At 43.6% G+C, this 17,199-nt stretch overlaps 2 protein-coding genes across 2 annotated transcripts in view; one reads left to right on the forward strand and one right to left on the reverse strand.

Moving 5' to 3' along the window:
* ALG9 (ALG9 alpha-1,2-mannosyltransferase) overlaps window positions 1-17,199 on the forward strand; it is a 77,473-nt gene that overhangs the window by 38,194 nt on the left and 22,080 nt on the right. The gene's annotated exons all lie outside the window — the stretch shown is intronic.
* The window catches only part of SIK2 (salt inducible kinase 2), a 45,757-nt gene continuing 38,937 nt past the window's right edge, over window positions 10,380-17,199 (reverse strand). The window contains exons 11-15 of the mRNA XM_061477986.1: window positions 16,631-16,915; window positions 16,285-16,448; window positions 15,553-15,663; window positions 14,795-14,886; window positions 10,380-13,984 (exon numbers count right to left, since the gene is read on the reverse strand). Of these exons, the coding sequence (XP_061333970.1) occupies window positions 13,408-13,984; window positions 14,795-14,886; window positions 15,553-15,663; window positions 16,285-16,448; window positions 16,631-16,915 (1,229 nt within the window). The 3' untranslated portion in view covers window positions 10,380-13,407. The remainder of the gene's footprint in view (window positions 13,985-14,794; window positions 14,887-15,552; window positions 15,664-16,284; window positions 16,449-16,630; window positions 16,916-17,199) is intronic.

Genomic DNA, 17,199 nt, shown 5'->3' on the forward strand with positions numbered 1-17,199 from the left:
GCTTGAAGATCTTCACTGTGCAAATTATTTAGTTTGTCTAAATTATTTGGCTCCAGGAAGAAACTTTCCCTCTCCACTAGTAGGGGAAGGCAGCATGGTCCTTAATTGTATTCTGCAGCTTAGCCAAGTGAAATCTATCTTTATGCCCTTGGAACTGAAGCCAAAAGAAAATACCCCCCACTGGTCCCTCATACTTTGCAACTCCTCGCTGAGTGAGTCTGCTTCCAAGTGCTTGTCTCTCTTGAGATTTAAAACCACTGGGGTAATTATCTGGTTTATCTTTGTTTAAAAGTCCAGGTAGAAAAGACTGGAAAGAGTTTTTGTGAGAGTGGAAGAGCCTGGTCTGGACGGTTCTGGAAAGCGTATCTCACTCGTGTGCATTATGTTTGTGTTGATGGCTAGATACAAGCCCCTAGCTTGTGATTAAAGGCACTAAGCTTACTCAGGTCTCGAGTTGAAAATACAGCTTTCCTTCTGTGGTACTGCTTGTGAGTGTAAGCCCACACCATCACCTACCATCTGTCTGGATGTACTGTAGCGATGGCATTCTTCCTTGTGATAGAGTATGAAAGCTTGAGCAGAGATGTTTCTGCCTCCCTGGTCAAAAAACCTGTCCAGTGTTGTGCTAACCAGTAAAGCTCCTTGTCCTTCATACAGCTGCAGTCTCTGGCCTCAGAGAGTGAGCTTAGCACAACTCTGCCTTAGTTCTGTGTCTGTGTGGGGTAACTGCTCTGTGCTGGGCCTGCCTCAGAACTGTGAAAGCAGAAATAATTTGTCAAAATGGTATTGACTTGCTGGTACCTAAAAACTGTGTGGAAAATCATGGAACCTTTTCAGGTACTGTTTATACCTTTGCAGGGAAGGGGATTAAAACTCATCCAGCCCCAAAGACAGGTTGTTGTTGTCTTTCAATAGCACAACTGGGAATATGTTGCCCTAAACCTATCAGAGTATGAAAGCCCCAATTAGGCTGAATTCTAAGAACATGATGAGGACCATTTGCAGCAGCTGTCGGGCAAAGTGGAATAGGCCTTGTTTGTGCAGCTGTGGAGTACACAGTTCTCCTCTTGCACAACTTGTGTTGCTTTGACTGCTTTATTCCAGAGAGCTTGTACACCACAGCGCTGGGAACAGTTTCACAAGCTAGAAAATGAAGTCTCCAATGCCTGCTTCCCTCCAGCTTCCCTGGCAACATGGTGCAGATTAGCTTGGTTGGATGGAAATGGCTTCTTCAGCTCTTGTGGGTGTATAGTGTTAGGTAATAACTGAAGAAATGCCATGGCATGTTTTTCTTGAAGGCAAACTTTTGGATAGTTACATTCTTTTGACCGATGGTAATTTACAAAGCTTAAGGAATTTTTCAGGTGATGCTAGGTTGACTTGCTGTGTGATTAATGAGCAATTATGAGCAGATATAAATAATAGTGGATTTAAGTATGTATAGATGCTATAATTAAACACTCTATTATAATATTTATTAATATTTAATTATAGATGATGAAGTTTCTCTATAATTCTGTAGAACTTGACTGATATTCTTGGGGAGGGGACAGCTCCTCTGTTTAATTGCAGCAGTGTCTAGGGAATAAAATGCTGTCCAGACCACTATTGGTCTCAATGTATGATCTCAGTGGCTGGAGCCTAGTTAGCGTGCTGAGAAGTGCCTGGCTTTCATGATGGTTTCTTTCTGTGAGTACATTAAGTGTCTTCCCAAACAGAAAGGCAGGATGACCTCATAACAGGGCAGCGTGGACACAAAAGGTTGTCTTAGAGTCTCTTTGCTCATAGCGTCTAGGACATACTCTTGAAAGTAGGTGCTGTGTGTAATGGCAGACTGGTCTGAAATGTTGTGTTCCAAAGTGGAGCAAGACAGTAAGGGTGAAGTGATGGGTAGAGGACATCAGTTAATAATCTGGTTAGTAAGTGCAGAAAATCTTTAATGTGGTGAGTGCTAAGTTGCTTGTTCTCTTACCTCTAGATGGAGGGAAGAGCTCAAGATCTTCCCACCCTGTTATATTGCTCATTTCACGTGATGGGTAGGATGGATTTTGCAATTAAACGTAAAAATAACTTTATCTATGGATTTTATCATGGGTCTTCCAGGATTTCTACCTGCTTTGAAAGACAAGCCCCCTATGCAAGCAGCTTTACCTAAGCAGAGAAGGCAGCAATAGAGAAGGAAGGAGACCAATAGCGAGGGCAGGGAGAAACCATGTCTGAGGTTCTTCCAAAGGAGAGTGGCCGCAAGGCCTGAAAATGCTTTGATTTTGGTGGGATTTCACATTCTTCATGGAAGTTCTTTGGTTTTGTATGAAAGGCACCTCAGAAAACTGCTCTTGCGTCCCACAACCTATGGTGTGCAAGAAGGGAAATATTTACCCGAACCCCTCCTATGTGACTCTGCCTGTGTCTGAGACAGCTACCTTACACAGTGGAAGCTGCAAACACCCCTGTGCTCATTTTGCTTCAGTTCTCTTGTTCTTGCCCTTGGTTTACTGAGCCACAGTAAAGACACAATAAAGACTGGACTGTCTCCAAAATCCCCTGTGACAGAACAGATCCCCCCCAGCAAACTTTTTAGCTTAGCCTGCCTTATGACTGAGACCTGCTTCAAAAACAGGGAGAAGGGCTGAAAACAGAATGCAGCAGCTGATCCTTGCTCCAAATACCCTGAGTGCTTAAACTACCTATTGCTTCAGGAGGTCAGATGCTAGTGGCTGTCAGCTGCCTTTCCTCTTAGGAAATTTTTTGGCCATTTTTCTTTCTGTTTAGATACACCCCATAACCCCTCACATGCTGCCTTCAGTCCAGAAAAAAAATGCTATGTTTCTAGAGAGCTAGAGGAGTGTGTTCTGCACGATTGTGCAAACCGGTGGGGTGTTTGTGGGTTATGGGAAGGCCATTGCAGAGGGACAGTGCCTGTAAGAGCAACATACTGACTTTTTTTCTGTTTTATGAATCAAACCCTAGGTGCCAACATCACACTGAAGATGTTTTCCACAGACCAAGGTGTTTGGTAGTAAAAAAGAGCTTTTTATGTGTTGCATTGTCTTCCTGGAGCTCTCCTTTCTGTTTGCTAAAATTGATGCTTGGATCACATCAGCCTCACCCCAGTGGCTTTTGCACCAAGAGCACCGCTAGGATGTGTAGATTGGAGCAGGCATGCAAGCACCAGACCATGCACAGCCTGCAAAGTGTGGCACCAGGCAGATGGACAGCACAGTCGTCAACCTTAATTCTGTGCAGCTGGAGCATTTGTGCCTGCCTGGCTGCTGCTAACAAGCTCTGATTGCCATTACCTGTGAGCATTCCAGAACCATCTCCCTGGTGGAGTGGGATGTAGGTAGAGTGTGTAGTGATTGCTGCATGGGCTTGCTGATAGCTGGCGGCATGGAGGTAAGACTGGAGGAGTAAAGGGGATTTGATTGTGGGGTGGAGGTGTACTGCGAGGGGGAAGCTCACTGGCTGGCTGGAAAGGGGCTGGGGAGGGCAGCTGAAGGGTGTCTGAGAGCTCCAAAAAGAAGGGTGTTTTGGTGATAGAAGCAAGTCATTGCCTGATAGGATTGAAGGCTGGTACTGTGGCAGGACAGTGAGAGCCGCACCTCTGGCTGCAGGGAGCAGTTTGTTCTCAGTCTGTACAGAGCACGTGCTGTGTGAGATGTGGCTATGCTTGGCAAAAAGGATAGTGGTTCCACAGCACCAGTGGCTCCCTATAACCACAACCTGATGCTGAGTTTCTGTATCCTGCGTGTAGCATGTCTGTGTTAGGTCCTGTACAGACTGTAGAATCCCTGCCCTGCGTGGCTTCTAGTCTTTCCTAGGAGATGGTTCCTGAAAAACCTATGCCTATATACCAATAGCCACTGCTCTCTGTTAAGTAGGATGCCTTTGTTTATGTAGTTGACTTGATCTCAGAGGTGAGGGTGGAAAACTAACTGCTAAGTACAGATAATCTTTGTTACTAGGTGAAATGTGCAGCTGTTTTCTTAGTTGCTTTATAACTGAACATCTCTGAGCTGCTCAGTGACTATAGGAGGTCTCTTGGCCTGAAACGTATGTTTTCCCCATCCCCCTGCGACCCAGCTAGGAGCAATGGAGGGCACACTGTACAAAGAGGGCTGTAATAAAGCTGCCAGCAGCTGACGTTGCTTTCCCCTCTTGAGGTTTTCCAGGCTTTATTTTTAGGCAGTTTACAATTAATTGTTTCGGAGAAGGGAAAAAAAAAAAAGCCATTGTGGCTTCTAGGAACTGTTGATATAAAAATCAGCCCTTGTAAAGACTCATATTCTGGGAGGAATACCCCAGGGAATGACAAAAATCTGGGTCGGTTGTGCCAGGGCTCTAGGCAACATGTTTAAAATAAAGCAAAAATGCATGGGTATTTCTTGCACTTTGTACTTCTCACTCAGCCTCTAGTTCTGAGTCAGGGGTAATACACGTATGAGCTGCTTATGAACCCTTGTTTTCTTGCTCTTGCTGTGTTTATGTGTGGATTTATCTTGATCAGATCATGTCATCTGAGCAGGTCTGAAAGGAGTTATCAGGGCTTGTTGGTGCTCAAGAAATGCTTGCTCAGGGAGCTAGACTATCTTTGTGGTTCCTTTGAAGGAGGTTGTGTGAGCTTTTCTGATGGTGATTTTGTTGGTGTGTTTTGTGTTTTTTGTGTTTGTTGGTTGGTTTGGGGGGGTGTTTGTTTTTTTTTATCTCTTGGCCAGTGAAATTTGGCTATTTCTGTTATTTCTATTTCCATCAGCAGCTCTGCAAATAATCTCTGTCTTGCCACCACTCCAGCCATCTTCCTGGGGAATAGCTTTCTCAGAGCACAAAAAGGGTTAAAGCACTTCAGAACCTTCCTTGGCTTTCTGTGCTAAATTACCTTAAACTTTTGACAAGTAGGATGGCCTAGACAGATGTGTTGACATGGCAACAGCTCCGAGGAAAGGCTTGTCAAGAAAGGAGACCAGCTGGCCTCCAGTCATGACAAGGTACTGCAAGCAGGAGGCTGCAGCTAGTGCCCTGGCTGTGCCCCCACATCTTGCTGTCAGGGCTCTGATTAGTGTGAATAATTTATGTCCCTCTAACAGCCTTTAATGCAGCTGCAGTGACGTGAGCAGCGCTAACAAGACTCAACTGCTAATTTGCTGCATTAATAATGTCCTCCTGCTTTTGCTCATAGCAAGTATATCCAGGGAAGGAGGTTATAGCTGGGTTTTCTGCAGGAGTGGTTCCAGTTGTGCCCCTCTTCACCCCAGGCAGCCTCAGAGCTTACAGTCTGCAAGGCTGGGAACCTGGGGTGGGAGTGCATGCCTGAACTCTGACAGGCACGACCACTGGGTTTAGCTCCCCTTCTGCCTGCTCTGAAGGCAGCAGACCCAGCTTGCTGGAGAAACAGTGTGGCCTAGTGGCTGGGGTTTGAGCACTCAATTTTCCAGCTTTGCCAGTGTTTGGGGGTTTTTGGGGGAGTGATGGAGGTGCAGGATTCTGCCTTTATAGGTACTTACAGAGTTACTTGCCTAAGCACTGCTGTTCCTGTACCTACCATTTCCTGGGTGCTGTGCTTTGACATTCTGACAGTATTTGCTGGTCAACACTGCTGTGCAGTTCCCTTTAGTTGTGAATCCCTCATGCAGATCAGACTCTGTATACTGGCTTGTGGAAGGAAAGGACCCCAGGTCTTGCAGAGCTGTAAGAAGGAGCTCTAATGGCTTTGTAGGTGTTTAAGCATCTGATTCCTGAGACCAGCAGTGAAGTGGCCTCTCCAAGTGACTAAGATGTAGAGCTGTTAATTGTAAACAGAACAGGCTGTCCTGGAACAGGGAAAGGTTGCCTTTCTGAGAGGTTTTGCTTTTTGGCATCCATGTATTACTGTACCTGTCTCCTGGTACATTAACTTAGCAATGGTGCTGTAATACTGTGCTTTCAAAGAAACAGATACCCCTGAGAAGCAAAATGTATTTATTTCTTGCTGGGGGTGGTGGTCCTGGAGAATACTTACTCCATCTGATGTAACATTTTCCATGCAAGCCGATACCTGGGCTTCCCAGACCTCTTTGCAGCACAGTGTGCTCAGCAGGCTCTGTGGAAAAGGGTAATGCATACCCAGGTGACTTCAGTACATGGTATTATTTACCCTATTGACGTCAGCAGCTGCATGCTCTTGACTTCTCTCACTATAGCAGCCTGCAGGAGACGAGCTGCAGAGAGCTTATGAACTCCCTAAATGTGCCTAACCTTTCCAGAACTCAGCATATAATTCTCAGCTAAGAAAATGTCCTATTAGCTTTCCGTGTGCAACCCATTTTGCTTCTATTCCGCAAACCAACACCGCATGGATTCTTATTAAAACACTGTAGCCTTTATTTGCTGATAAGTCAGTTCAGCAGGGACTTATGTAAAACCATATTATAGCATTTTCCTTGCAGAAAATTACCACATTTAAGTACCTTTTTGAGCAAAGAGGTCTCTTCTGAAACCACCATATTTAAACTCTTTCCTAGCACTGAGTGACAGCTCTATGGGAAATGGAGCCGTCCCACTAGGAATATTGTATAGAATCCTTGCTGGAGAGCCCTAGAAAAATGGACAGATAGGACTTTTGAAATGAAGTGCAAAGATCAGATGTACAAGTCTCCTTTCCCTGAGTAGCCTTTTACTGATATCGCTGCTTGTAGAGGGGCAAAGAGAAATTGATGTGTCTCATCATAATTTCATTTTCGTTTTAGCAGTAGGTTGTGCTTGGTCAGAGTGTTTTGGCCATCCTGGTATTATCGTTTGGTGCTGCTATTGGGTGCTTCAGTCTCAGCTTTGATTAAAAAGTATGGCTTCAGCAGTTTGGGTTAGAAAAAGCTGCTTTGATGTGAGCTGAGTGTAACAGGAGCAGAGCAGAGCTGTCTGCCTGGGTTTGCAGGCAGTTTTTGAAAGAAGTCACTCTGAGCCATGTACTGAACTGCCCCTTGTATGTCTGTAGCTTTGTAAGGCTGGGTGGGAGGTTAACGAAGGTTCCTATTTCATACTCCTGCAGTCTGGCTGGTGGGAGAGGGAAGATCCCACACTTTGTTTAGAAACGGTTGTGGTTAATAATGTGGCAATATAGCAAACCACAGTGTGGGTTCTTATAGGAGGGGAAGAATAGTGTATTTTAAAACAAACCCGGCTTGAGTTGCTTACACCCTTGTACCCACATGTTGATGAGCACGTTGCTGTGATGTGTATGTATCCATGTGGTCTGTATGGGACTCCTTACCATGATGCTGAGGAGAGGGATGGTGCCCTAGGATATCCTGCTTGTGTCTCTGGTTGTTCTTAGATTGGTGGTGATGGTCGGGTTTTGGATATGCCTTTTGACCCCTTTAGGAGCTGAAAAGGTTCAGTTTCTTAATATTTACCCCCTTCTGGCCCCCACCACTTACTCTGTGAGGCCCTAGGATTAACTGGTCATCCTTTGTAGTATTGGGTGATTTTCTAATATAATACGCTGTTTTCCTCTTTGGTGTCAGCTTGTGGATAGTAAGTTATTGGCACTAAATGGTTTTCTCTGTTGCTGAAACTGTAAGTGTGACTTTTCATTAGGAGCCTTTTAAATTAGAACATATTGTGAGCTACACATGTCTTTCCTGGTTTCAGTTTCCACTCTATATTTGGATTTTGCACGCAGATTAACCTAAAATCTCTTAGTCTGTCTGGATGTCCATGCTCTGTTATAATTACTATTTGTTCTACTAATTTTCAGCCACTGAGAATCAGAATAACCTGTCCACACCTGGTGAATATAATGTTTGGTCCACACAGAGTATATTTCTTTAGACTCTGAAACCTTAGTGTCGCTGTGTTATTCTCTGTATCTTGAGGTGTAAGCAATAGTCCAGGTGCTTTGCAATCATCACCTTAAAGCAGTGGAAGCAGAAACATTCCTTGCTTTGCAGTTGCCATTAAAAGGCATATCAATCCCCACTGAGAGAGAGTGTTTCCCTTGATTGGTGAAGCTTTCAAATTGAATCTCATTGTTCTCTTTTTTTTTTCCCCTTCCTTCCTCCCTACATGTTTTTTACCTCCCTGCTGATTGTCCTACTCCAGTTTCTTTCTTATGTCTTCCTTGACTCTGGTGCAAGGTGAACAGACTCGTACAGATGCTATGCACCAAATGCAGACGCAGTTTTAAAGCTACGCTCAGATTGTAAAAGCCTAATCAGCAGAAGAGATGTGTATGCAGTCTGCTTTCACCCCATGCATAAACTGTGGTGATGGTTGGATGCTACCTCATGTGTATTGTGTTCCTGTGACAGCTTTGCTGCTGACCCATCTGCCAGGGACTTAAATGAGCACAGTCAGCCAGATAACAGTGAAAAGGAAAGCTCTGCTGGCCTGAGGCCCAGCAGGGAAATGCTGTGTTCTGCAACTCTGCAAGGGATTTAAAGGCTCTGACCTAGTCTGTAAGTCAGAATTTATCTCAGTGAGGGGGAGGGCTTTATCCTGTCTCCACTGGAATAAGGAGGATTTAGCCTTTGCATTTTGGGACTGGGGGATGGGGAGGGGGGGTCTCTTCCGGGCAGCTTTTAAGGTTAGTTGAGGCAACCCCTCAATGTGTGACCTTCTCTGGTTCTGCTGACCGCTAGCAGTGAACGGCTATGTCTATATGGGAAAGTTCTTTTTTTCCTGTCCCTATGTAGCCTGTTTGTGGTGCTGTTGGGGAAGGAGTGACTAACAGTCCCTGCCTCTGTGCAGCTTGAGTCATGCTGTGATCTCTGGCTGACGTCTCTGCTGAAGCGGGGCACGCAGGCACACACTGCGCTTCACCCCTCGCTTGGATCATTGCCCAACATGGGAGTTTTAGGAGTCAGCAGAGGAGCAGGGTATGTGGGAAAGCAGCCGTAAGGGATCTGTTGAACGTGTCAAGCTTGGTGTAGAGTTAAGGCACAGTGTTACCGGTGTCCTGTCCGGGTGCATAGTCCAAAGGCTTCTTGGTACTTCTGATTCATGGAAAAGTGGAAGATGATCAGTCAGTCGGTCAGTACTGTTACAAACCAAGCTGCTAACTCTGTTGCAAAGTGTTTTGTGTCCCAGTGTGTCACACAAACTGCTGGGCTGCAGCTGCTCATGTCCAAGTCGTAGCTGAGGTTGCTACACAAATGCTATTGCAGTTTCAGTATAGGTGAATCTCCTGGGTACTATGCTCATTTTTACTCAACCTGGCTGAGGGCCACAGGAATGGTGCTAGTGATACTGAGGAAAGAGCTATCGAGAGGTTTTTCACATACACGCTTGCATCATGAGCTTTTGTGCCATGTAACTATTGTTGCAACCCTATGAAAGAACTTTAACTGTTTCCCTGTGTTAGCAGCCTTCTGGTCTCTGATGATGCTCCCCCTGTGAACAGCATGGCATTTTGCTTCTCCACAGAGCCTCTTCTGGAATTGCCTGTTCTCTCTCTGAATGCAAGCTTTCTACCTAAATTACCAGAGCAGACATGGTCCACTTAGGGACATGGTTGAGTGGTGGACTTGGCAGTGCTAGGCTATCAGGTAGAGTTGATGATCTTTTAGGTCTAAACGATTCTGACATTCACCCTCAATAGGACAGGAGTGCTGTAGTGCTTCAAGCAACACAGCAAGATGAGTTTTTCACTGCTGTGTTGCTTACAGTCCTAGAGGAAAGAAGCCTCTCTTCTAAGAGCAAAGGCAAAATAAGCCTATTACATCCCACATCAGGGTAAAAGGTTGTAAGCACTTATCAGGATGCAATTCATCAATATCTGTATCTTATTCTATTCTTGGGAGTGGGGCTTTGCATCTCAGGAGGGTTCAGTTCAAACTTGCTATCTGAGCAGAGAAGGGGGAGAGCAGAAACCAAGGCTAATCATTTCTGATTCTACAGAAAAAAAAATTTTTCCAGTTTTGCCAGATTTTTTTTTTAATCTGAAGTAATTTTGAAGGAATCAGCTATTAACGAAGGTGGAAAATGCTTTAAAAATCTTGTGGCACAAAGTTTTCCAGTCTCTACAGAAGACTGCAGTGACCCATGATTCTTTGGTCTGTCTTCAAGACTGACAGATGACCTTGCCTGTGCTGGAGACGAGCTCCTGAAGTGTTTTGTCATTCCCTGGCATAGCAGGCAGTTATGATTTTTGTTAGTGTTGTTGAAGCTATTAGAATGCTTTATCCATTCACATGTGCCTTCAGAAATGAGTGGTATCAACTACCCCAAGTACGTCAAAATGGGAGGAAGCAAACTTCAGTCTAGAAAATCCAGTCTTTGCAGTGGACATTAATTTTCTTTTTTTGCCATTTGTACCTTGGTGCCCCAGAGACAAAATAGCCTCAATATACTACATAGAGGCTGCTAAGAACAGAGGAGGGGTAGGGGCTGCTTTAGCTCACTACATATTTAAAAATGAAATGCACATATTCTTTATTTTGTATTAATACACTGTAACTGCTTTACAGAGTCCAGGATCTCAGGTGCATGTAAATACTACAGATGAACTTGCCAAACTGGAGCTCACAAAACTAGTGCATTTTTCCCAAAGCCGAGACTAAACCCTCTAACTCCTTAAAAAAATACATTAAAGAACGTACCACACACACACATATTGCACTTTTCTCCATATGAAATTTTTACCCCATATACATCACACCAAAGTCTCTTCAAAGGAGTCTGTAATACAAGATAATAAAGCTAGTAATTACTTTAACAGTAGTGTACACAGTTCTCTAATGTTAGATGTAACAGATTTGAACAAAAAAGCCACTTCAGAGTAGTACAAAGTGGTGCCCAATGGATACGCTGCTCTATTAGAAGCCTTTTAGTCTAATTGGCTTGAAGGAAATTACATGAAATGTTAAATATGCTTTTGGTTGAGGGGAAGAGTCAGGCTAAACTGTATTAAAGAAATACTGTAGCTTTCCCCTTACCAGCACTGCAAAGCTCAAATGAGCTTAGACTAATTGGCACATCCTGATAAATGAATCACAGAACTCACTAATAGTATTATTTTTATATTTGAGTACTGAAATGTTCAGTGTCCTGGAGTTGGATGGGGAAGGAAGAGGTTACAGTTATGGCAGTAATCCGGCTCCTGGAGCAAAACTGGGCCTGACTCCATAGGTGTTGTGTGTCCTGTTAGCAGTTCTCTCCATATAGCTCCTTGAGTGGTTGGTCTGATATTAAAATTCCAGAAAGTGTTTATTATGCTGTGGGTAGGGAAGGAGGAATGAAAGGACAGGACTCTTTGTTGCCTCTTTTTGCAGTAGTGAAATGCCTGGTCTGTTATGCTGCAGTATTTGTCAAGCTGTTTCCCTTCCCTTTGTTAGTCACTTAAGGTGTCATAGGGATTTCTGTGGGATAGCTGTGTCAGAGAAGTTTCCTTTAGAAGGGAAACCACACAACAAAAACCTTTTTTATCTTGGCTATTTAAAGTAAAGCTTTCTTGCCCTCTTTATCTTGCATTGCAGAAGTAGTGTATAACCCTGTTCTTTAAATTCTCTTTTGCTGATGCCTTGAGAATCACTGTGATATCAGAGGTAGAAGCTGAGCACTTACAGATTGAGTCCAGCTGCACAACTGGACCGATACCAGAGCAGGCTACCTAGCAACAGGAATTGCCTCTCTAATTGTAGTATATATGAAGCCCGGTGCTTCTGTCAGTTGTTAAACCCTTCCTTCACACAGCCTACAATGCAGTGACTAAATCCTACTGTTCCACTTTTAAATGCAGTCTTATTGCTGTAAATGCTGGCTGATTATCCACCTTGCTACGCTCTCATTTGTAGTATCAAAGATCTTAGCTCACCAAACTTTCCAGCAAACAGGGATGTTTCCTACACGATCAGCACAGTTTCTCTGCCATTCTTTGTGCTTTAATGAATCTGCAATTGTGCTTAATGTTTGCTTAGAAAAGGGCTGAACTGTCCAGCTGTCAGCCTTGTTTGTCTATAGTCCTGTAATGTCCCACAATAATTAAAGGCTACAGATAAAACTCAAATTAGAGATCTAAACTTTCTGCAGATTCCTAATCTATGCTCCTCCTGTGACTTACATTTCAGGACTGAAAGTTCTGAAGACACAACTGCTTGTCGAGTATTTCTTGAAATGGTTGATACATCAACAGTTCGTGATGCTAAATATTGCTGCAATACTTTCAATGTTATATATACATGAGCAATCAAAACACTAAGAAAGTTAAACACATTCCACATGGTGGAATGTGTGCTCTGAAGGGACTTTGGCTAAAGCAAGGATATAAATGGGGCATTGTCTACTTTCTTCAGAAAAAAGCATATAGGCTGATAAAGAACTGAAAAAGGCACAGCACTATCACTTCACAGGGTTGTTTTTTTAAGCTCATTGTTTTTATCCTTAAATTCTAAACCCCTAAATAATTGTCCAAATATACAAAGCTCAATAAACCACCAGTAACACATACCGCTAATTCAAAATACAGTTTGTTTGCTTGCTTTTAAAATGCAACCGAAGGACAGATGGATCCTTTCCAGTGATCAGAACTTCTCCAAGACAGAGCCTTCCACAAAGGCCTGCCTGCAAAATGGGTTGATTTCAAAAGCCACCCAGGTGGATATTTTTGTTTTTGTTTTAAATGTCATTGGCTGGAGCTCTTGATTTTTGTCAGGGTACTTCTTACCTTCTATCTCCCTGTTAAGCTAATCCTTTATACTTCAGTATTCTGTTCCCTACCCAGAGGTCTCTACAAACCACTGTGGTGCCCTGTGTCAGTTCCAGGTATCTTTTGACAAAGTCAACATGTCACTTAGCAGAGATCCAGAAGCTTCCCTTAGTGGGCAATTAAGAGTTCCTTGGCAGGCTTGGAAAATACTGTTTACTTGCTAGCAGGAGGAAGTGGAGGCTGCCTGAGATGCCTGGTGATCTTGGAGACTTACCATCGAGTAGTTCCAGATCAGTAGCTTAACCATCAGTTGGATGCCGAAGTGCAACTCTCCTTTAATTCCACCTCACGCTACTGTTTCAAGAATACTACAGTTGCCATCAGTGCAGACCCAAATCTACCCTGAATTTCAATGAAAACTATTGCTTTTTATTGCCAAGAAGTACAATGTGCACTCATTCTCATTTCTCCAAGTGAATGTCATAGAATCATAAGGGGCTCTAAAATTCACCTTTTTTACCTCCTCCTATGCAAACTAGTTCTTTGGGGGATGAAACTGCACTATCTGTTCTCTAGCCCCTGCCATCAGCCAGAGGGGCCAGTGGCCAAACACTTCTTGCCACCTCCTGCTTTTGTTTTCCAGTCAGGTGGATTTTTAGTTCCCCTGTTAATTCAAGGGTTGGAAAATTACCATGAATTTTGGGGTAAAACCAAAAAAAAAAAAAAACCCAAAAAATTCACATGCTTCTCCATTTGTCCTGTCTTCCACTCATGTTAGTTACCCCATGGTATTAATTCACCAGGACATAGCCACTGTGCTGGGGATCTACAGTCTCCATCATTTCACAATCAAAGAGTCCAGGCAATTCCGATAGGGCTAATGCATCATAGTTTGACTGGGACTCATGAGATGCAGAGCTGCTCTGGCTGTCGGGCAATGCTACACTGCTCTGTTGTGCTGGGTCCATGGAATACTGGCACTGGTCTGGGTAGTCTGGCTCAGAAGAGGTGACAACAGGCAATTCACAAGTCTGATACGAATAGGGTAAGGACTGTGGTGGCTGCTGCACCTGAACTGGTGACGACAACCGTGATGAGCTGGTGATTGGGGATGATGGCAGTGGATCCAGCTGTACTTTCTGGTATTGACTGAGGAAAGGGTCATATTGCATTTGTTCCGAGGAGGGCTCCATCACGGGGCTCAGAGGCTGCTGCAAGCTGAACTGGGTTGACTGCTGCTGCTGCTCCTCCTGGCATGAAAGTGGCAGTTGACTTGACCTTGGGTATGAGCTCTCAGCTATTTGCATCTGGTTAAAATAGGCCTGCAGCTGGGACTGCTTCTGGAGAAAGAGTCGCTTCTGATGCAGCCTGAATCAAGGACATAAACAGCAATTATTTTTGCCTTTTGAAGTGTTAAGCCACTAGCATGAGTCCTGCAGGCTAGTCACTCAAACAGTGTAGCAGGGAGTGAAGTGCAGAATTGGACAATTTCTGGACAATCTTGTTTATTAAATTTTACAGCAGGCCAGAACCTTTCAGCAAATACACACAGGGTGAGTTTTTAGACCTCCTTTTGATAAGTTTTTTAATCACCTAGTGAACTGGCAATTAAAATCTTGGCTATAATCCATACATGTTTTTCAGAGGAGTTTCTTTTCTAAACTGATGTTATACAACAAGAAAAAGCTGGTTTCCTGTACTGTAAAATTATTGCATCATGGGTATGAGACAGGAAATACCTCGGTGACTGCAGGGCTTCCCAGCAGGCAGAAATACATGATCCATGTTCTGACTTACAAGATATACTGCAATATGTAGGTTATAAACAGTGGGTGGTTTGGAGGATGAGGGTGCAATTAAGTATGACCATGTTAGTAGTAGGGTAGCTTCTGCCTATGCTTCTATACACCCATTAGCACTAACTGAAGTAGGCAGGTATTTGCTGTTTACCTGCATCGTAGCAGCGTTAGCTCATAAAGAGCTCCTAGCACAGAAATTTGTAAGCATGTGGCAGGACTGTTGCCCCTCTTTTAAAAGGGGGGCTGCGTCCTTACACATTTTAAAGTGAAGCTTTCCTTTCTGAAAGAATTTATAATTGGACAAAGATTTTTCCAGTTCTCTTATTTCTCTTGAGAGTTAGAATAAATAACATATCTGCATAGTCTGAAAGCCTCTTACCTGTGCTCTTGTAACTGCTGTTCCAGACTCCGGGGCAATTCTTTGCAGTATAGCTGGCAAGTATTCTGAGCTTTTGACAGTAGAGTAGGTTTCTGCAAGAAAAGCAATGCTGTCGTAAATTGCATTTGATTTTAATGCATTAGTCCAGAAAGCAAGTGAAAGAATCCTTAAGACAGTGTAACTGCCCAAGCTCCATTTTTCAGAAGCTGTCAGTAGAGCTACTATCTAAAACCACAGGCCCTACTGTTTATTGGCTTCTAACTCTTAGACAAAGAATCTCTTTGCTTGATAGATGGTATGATAAAAATTTAATGATGGATTTCTTCCCAAGTGAAAGAGAAGCTGAAATCTGGGGAAAAGAAGTTTCTTTTAAAACTAAACCCGTATGAAAATTGGTCTAAAAAGAAAAGGGGGGGGGAGGCAGAGAGTAAGAGCCCCCCAGGGGGTCAGAAGTGGCTCCTCAGATGCCGATGCATAACCTTTATGAGGTGCAACACTGATAATAGGTATTCGCTAGCAGTTAACTTGAAATTGCTTTAATAACACTATACAGTTAAGAGACTGAGTAAGAAAACAGCAGTAACATACTTTTTGCATAATGAGGGTTAATGTCTGGCAGAAATTCAGTGTAATTGGAAATTCAGCTGTTCTCCACTAATTTAGCCTTTGATGGATTTTCTTGAGTAGCAAATCTAAAAGGCTAGTTTGCTGTCTAGTAACAGCAGAGGGTTTCATTCAGTGGAGGGGAGGTATGGTACCTGGAGCCTGTGTTGTAAGTACTGTGTTTCTAAGCTCTGTCGTAATAATGGGGGATGTGCACCATTAGGGAAAGCAGATGCAGCTTCCTGCTGCTGCTGAGATCCTTCCTCCTGCAGAGAGAAGAGGAACAAGTTTCATCCCCAGAAAAAGCTTTTCTCCCTCAATCCTTTCTTTAAGGATTTCCCCTGGCAGAGGTTTCACAGTTGCCATAAGGACTGGTCTTCGGTGTCACTCACCACTTGGACTGCATGGCAAGGGAGCCTAAGTTACAAAGCTTTGAACTATCTCTGCTGCAAGATGGCAGAGTTACACCTGTAACTAAAATGATATATATTATATATAATGAATTTTCTCACTTGCCCTCTGACATAGTAAATACACATGGTTAGAAAACTGTCTGAACTCTGAAAGCGTTTTTGTGCAGCTGTCATTTCACACCTTCAGCAAGGAAGGTGAAAAGCTTTCAATAATGGCTGAGAGGATATGCATGGAGTAGGCATCCATACAGTAAAATGTTGGATTCGGAAAGCTCACAAGGCCATTGCACTGTGATATCATGAGGATGGTAAAGGCTGGCCTGCAAATGCCCATTCTATATTTTGCAGAAGACAGAAAGGAAATGAGAGAACTTTATCTGTAAATTAGCTCTTGGCAGATCTCTAGAACACCTTATCCTTCCCTTGTCTGTCCCAAAGCATTAGCATCTGAAAGATGGAGCTTGATTTCTGTACCTGTGAAGGACTATTAATGAGATCCTGCAACTGGGTGGCAGTTGATGTGAGAGAAGGTTCTTCTTCTGATCCCATCTGTTCATACAGCAACTGGACTTTGTTTAATTCCAGGATTCCTTTGGTTCGTGCCAGATTCTGGAGGTGTTGTCTAAATGCTACAATTCCTGGGGAACAGTTGAGCAAAAACCCTTCTCAGAAAATCAGTTAATTCGGACCTGGTTAGTACAACAAATGTGAGATAAGCTGAGTAACAGCCAAGTTACAAGGTGGCTTGGTGCTTCTTGTGTATGGAGTACATGTACTACCATGTCTAGATATAACGTGTCATGACAATGGTTATAATTACCTTGTGTGAGGGATGTGTCTGAAGCTCTGCGCCCCTCTCGGAAACTGACAGGAGAGCGGTTGTGGGCCTCTCGCTTTTGAGAGGCAAGTGCCTGCATGGCTGGATTGGCAGGTCTCAGACCCAAGAAAGGTCTCGTCATTCCGGGGGCTTGTTGGTTAGTTAGTACCATTTCTTTCAAGGAAGGGGTGTCTTCCAGGAATTTAGTATCTCTCTGAACAGATCCCATGTCATACTCTGAATCAATACTGCCCAGAGAGGAGTTTTCATCCAGTGAGTAGACTTTCCCTATGACAAAAACCAAAAGCCAGAATAAAAGTGAAAGTCCAGCAATAATTTAGCAAAGCAGAGGAAGTGCTACAGGCTCCAGTTATTCCTGCCAACAGTGACTGTCTTAGAGGAAATAAAACAGATAATCAAGGTTCATAAGGCAATTGTCATTTAACATTTGCAGTACCAGAATGGTGATTTGCTACTGGTTTTTGCATTACTGCAGCAGTAAGACGCCATGCAGATGATGATCACTGGCTTGCTTGGAGAGCATCCAGTTTTGGGTTTGGTCATTTTTTTGT

This window comes from Pezoporus flaviventris, unplaced genomic scaffold (genome assembly GCF_033815535.1).
Source record: "Pezoporus flaviventris isolate CSIRO_AGI_PZ_B2104156 unplaced genomic scaffold, CSIRO_AGI_Pfla_v1 ptg000113l, whole genome shotgun sequence".
Classification (NCBI taxonomy): Eukaryota; Metazoa; Chordata; class Aves; order Psittaciformes; family Psittacidae; genus Pezoporus; species Pezoporus flaviventris.